Source organism: Zingiber officinale, chromosome 3A (genome assembly GCF_018446385.1).
Source record: "Zingiber officinale cultivar Zhangliang chromosome 3A, Zo_v1.1, whole genome shotgun sequence".
Taxonomy (NCBI): domain Eukaryota; kingdom Viridiplantae; phylum Streptophyta; class Magnoliopsida; order Zingiberales; family Zingiberaceae; genus Zingiber; species Zingiber officinale.
Window position 1 is genome coordinate 155,014,546 of NC_055990.1, and position 4,736 is coordinate 155,019,281.

The 4,736-nt window shown below is 39.8% G+C and overlaps 1 protein-coding gene across 2 annotated transcripts; it reads left to right on the forward strand.

The window, feature by feature from the left end:
- The first annotated feature begins 657 nt into the window (after positions 1–657).
- On the forward strand, positions 658–2,717 carry LOC122052918 (B3 domain-containing protein Os02g0683500-like). 2 transcript variants are annotated; one of them, XM_042614663.1, is made up of 3 exons: positions 658–840; positions 916–1,059; positions 1,136–2,717. In XM_042614663.1, the coding sequence occupies exon 3, from the start codon at positions 1,192–1,194 to the stop codon at positions 2,125–2,127; it is 936 nt and encodes a 311-aa protein (XP_042470597.1). In that variant the 5' UTR covers positions 658–840; positions 916–1,059; positions 1,136–1,191; the 3' UTR covers positions 2,128–2,717. The 2 variants fall into 2 exon arrangements, with proteins under 2 accessions (XP_042470597.1, XP_042470596.1); XM_042614662.1 differs by having other exon boundaries at positions 1,189–2,717.
- The last annotated feature ends 2,019 nt before the right edge of the window (positions 2,718–4,736 follow it).

Consider the following 4,736-nt stretch of genomic DNA (forward strand, 5'->3'; position numbering starts at 1 on the left):
TATTTTTAATTAATTATTTTTTTAGAACCTACCATTTCCCACTCTTGCTCATTCCTCCCAAAGCTAACGAAAGAGTCAGGCCGTCAGAGTTTGGTAGGCTGGAAAGTAGGAACAAGTTTGTGGATTCAATCTTTGAAATGACAAGTGTGATTTGTTTATAACAATTAATTAACTATCAAATATCCTAAAACAGGTGTTTATTTACGATTGTGAGGTCCTAATCATTCTTAAATCTCTAATTGCAAATTAAAAGATAAGGTCGTGATACTGATAGATTCCAGCACGTGCTCTTCCATGTGCGTGATCAGCACGGTTGAGAATTAAGGAGAAGAAATTTGGTGGGCGTGACAAAGAACTAATTATATTTTACAACCTCATGCTCTGATCCCTCTAGCTAGTCTACAAGTCAAGCTAAGTCATTCTCAGACCTAAACTACTATTCCAATTTCTCAAACCAAACCAAGCCAGGTCTCCTCTCCCTGTACCACAACTGCTCGTGATATTTCATTACTGCTGATCTGATCTACAAACTGACAATACTTAACTAATGCCCTCGTAATTCAAATAAAATAATGGAACATGCAGAAAAAGATATAATATCTTATGCATAGCTTGCCTAGTTGCCTCTAAGATTATATACACACAGACACACACTGACCTGCAGTGTGATGGGTGTTTCAACACACTGGAAAAAAAAACCAGGGCACAGGGTTCTTTCCTTTTTTTTTTTTTTTTTTAGGGCAACTTGCTGAGTGAGGCTCATCACACAGCAAAGGTCATCTCTCAAGGATCATCAAGCTCCGCCTCTGTTGAAAGGGACAAGAAGCTAGCCCACAGGAGGTGAGACAGATGGATATAATTCATTCATCAATTATAAACCTACTAATACTGTCCTTACTGTTCATCTCTTTTTAGAGAGGCAGTGGAGATAATAATAGTATTAGCATGGATGGTGGCAGAGACTGATCAAATGGCCTCAGCCTTGTTCTGGGAACCTTCTGAGGCAGGACTGTGCGTTGGCAGGACAAATTATTGAGTGATAACATGCCACAAAACCAAGTAAATTTACTATGCACTGCCATGGCTTCTTTCTTCTTCCTTAATCTACTTTCCTCCTCTTTGATTCTTCCCTTAGATCGCCAAGAATTGTGAGGAAGGTGTGCTTTGTATTAATTTCTGAGCCGGCAGGGGATGGAGTTCACGAATGGAAGGAGGGATAGGTTTTACACGGGCAGTCATGAAGAAGAGCAACAGGTACGGCGGGTAGATCAGGCGCCTCTTTTAATGGTCTCTTCTTCTTCTTCTTCGTCCTCCTCCTCCGCTTTGTCGTCGGCGGTTGGGAGGCCTGATTTCCGGGGGGAGAATTGGACGGTGCTGGAGAGGGAGCAGATGTTCGAGAAGGTGGTGACGCCGAGCGACGTCGGGAAACTGAACCGGCTGGTGATCCCAAAGCAGCACGCGGAGAAGTACTTCCCGTTGGACGCGGTGGCGGACGGAGGGAAGGGGCTGCTGCTGAGCTTCGAGGACCAGACGGGGAAGGCGTGGCGGTTCCGCTACTCCTACTGGAACAGCAGCCAGAGCTACGTGATGACCAAGGGCTGGAGCCGCTTCGTCAAGGAGAAGCACCTCGACGCCGGCGACACCGTCTGCTTCAGCCGCAGAGGGGACCGCCTCTTCATCGACTGGAAAAAGCGTTTCATCCGGGACCCCGCGGCGGCAGCTCGGGGAGGCAGAATTAATCTCCCTTTCACCGGATTCTCTTTCGGGCCGGCCCCCGTCGTCGGTCCATGGGGAGCTACTTCTCCCAGCTTCCTAGCGCCTTCCGCGCCCACCCCCGCCTACGGCGCGCAGATTGTCTTCTTCCGGTCACCGCTGACGGCGCCGCCCCCATGCGAGGTACGACCCGGCGATGTGTCGGTCGTCCTCGAGTCGACGACGCCAGCTTCCGTCGGCACCCCGGCCACAGCCAAGCGCGTGAAATTATTTGGGGTGAACCTCTACTGCCCTGAATCGGAAGGCGGCGGCAGCAGCGGCGGCGGCGAGACACAAGCTTCTTCATCGCCAGCGTCGGTGACCAAGGACCAGGAGCAGCAGCATTCATCCTCCTCCTTGAATCTTGATCTATGATTCCAATTCACAGCCTTTCGATTAACAGAATCGAACAAGAAGCCAACCCACATCCTCCTCCTCCTCCTCCTCCTCCTCCTCCTCCTCCCCCTCTTCCTAGTTATATATATATATATATATATATATAAATATATAAATATATATATTTATATCTCCAGGATCACATATAAATTTGTTTTTGTAATGCCTACCAAGGAAGTTCATCAATTGCTCATCTTTTTTCTTCGCAATGTTAATTTGCCTTCAAAACTATAAAAAAATAATCAGAAAGTCAGAATCTTTATCAATATTTAATTAAGATTTCACTGCCTCTAAATTTCTCTCTCACAGATGGTTCCAAAGAAGTGGACTTGACGGCATTCCTTAAAATCGAGGACATCGAGACAGTTCTGGAGCAAGAAAAGGTCAGATCCAAATCCTTCTCCGTCTAATTTTTATGTTGGGATTTATCCTTCTTTTGTTTTGTCTGGCTAGCTCTTCACCTATCTTTCGTAGCTATAGGTCACTGTAGCATTGTAGCAAGTCTGAGTGATCTTAATCTCACCATATTATTGTATATGCTTCTAATAATATAATTTCTTGAGCAACAATGAACTGACTTCTTGCACCTCATTAAAGACTGGTAGAGTACCTTTAATTTCTTACTGCAATTTGTACTGAGATCATAAACACATCAGAAAGCACTTTTTGAGGGTGTATATATATATATATTTCTTTGCTAGTTCATGACCATAAATATTTTCATACTTGCTAAAAAACCAAAGTCTACTTGGATATTCCTTTCATTGAAACAGTTGTGAACCAAGGTCTAACTTAGTGTTCTTCATTATTTTTTACAATCCAAGGATAAGTTTTTCAAGCTATCTAGTGCTAAATAGCGATCCTGATACAACACGAACATCTTTCTTGAAGAACAGCATATTAAGTCCCTTTGGATGGGTCTAGTGGCTAGCGCATGAGGTATTGTCATCATGAGGTCTGGGGTTCGAATCTCAGTAAAGCCGAGATAAATGTCTCCTTTATGTACTAGTCACTATTCCAAAGGCTAGTAGCCGTGATTTACCTCCTCCGTGTTAACCCTGGGACGGATTGGCAGGGACGTTCGGGGTGAGCGTATTTGCCTTTTACCACCTTGAAGAACAACATATCAAAGTCAGTGAGATCAGTTAGATAGTTTATCTTCATCTCAACTAATCCTTCATGCAAAGTGTAAATGACTGTTTACTCATGAACTTGTCAAAATATAAATCACAATTTCCGTATCATATTTATTTATTTTCAACAATTTCCCCTTTTTCAAGATTTCTTGATCTTGATACATTCTCAATAGCAATTTGTGCTAATAAATTTATAAGGGGCCGGAATTTATCTCCAAATGAGCATCAGGTTACAACTTATCCGTGCTGTCTAATGTGTATAATCATCCTTAACATTAGTTCTCTTATTTAGTTGTCACACTTATTTTCCGTCATAATGACAAGATTCAATTGAATCATTTTAAAGTGTCATATTTATGCATTTATACTTTTTATGAAATTCTCTATTTGTAATCTTTAGCTCGAATGAGATTACAATTACATAAATAATGTAATTAACTATATTAGGTTGGCTCCTCTTGCTTTGTTAATCTATCCCTAAAATATTTACGACATGTTTTATCATTCAAGAAGAGCTCAAGTGTCCTAATATTTAGATTGAAAGACACTATTTAGTGATATTGTACTGAACCTTTTAAGGGCCTAGCTGTTTACTAGGTACTTAGGTATGACTAGAGGGCAAAATATTTCACTGTTTGATTTAGAATGAAAAAGATAATAATATAATATATTTTTAAAATGAATAGATAAGGAATACTGCAAGGCGTAGTTATTTATATATGATGAGTCTATGAAAATTAGTATCTACACTTATTTTGCAACCAAATATAAAAAGATAATTATTATCTAAGAACTTATATATAGAGAGTGTAACACTAATTCTTATTTTTATTAATCAAATATTCTGCATCAAATGCACCATAAGAGCTGTATGTATGAACGGCACATCATCATATAGGTTAGGCTGGTGTGCCTGAACAATCTATAAATAATCATATATGCCATGACAGTAATTGTTGTTCATCTATCTTTTTCAGAAAAGAAATCACATTATTGCATTTGTCTGCAAGAACCTACTTAATGAAATCTGTAGATATAAAGCACACAATAGAAGGATATGGAGCATTAGGAGCAGTGTGAATGAAATAAGCATCTATCTTTTTTTCTACGCAAATTTTCACACCAAGCACTTTCTAGGTTATTTCATGTGATTAATTAATATTGGAGAAAACCTTTGTGGACAGTTGATTTCTGAGCTCTATAAAATGATTTCAAAAATTAATCTCAGGAAATTAGAATTTGTATCTGTGTCATTTGAAAGTTCCTTTCCGTATTACAGTAAAAGTATCTACTTGCATTCATAATTGAACTATGCCTTGATTCCTGGAGAATGCAAATATAATCTCGATATATAGTCTATGTCCTTTATAGTCATATTATTATTTTAATATCAGTTTAAACATGATTGTTATGAGATAAAAAAAAAAGAATCAAGTTTCATTACGCTAGATT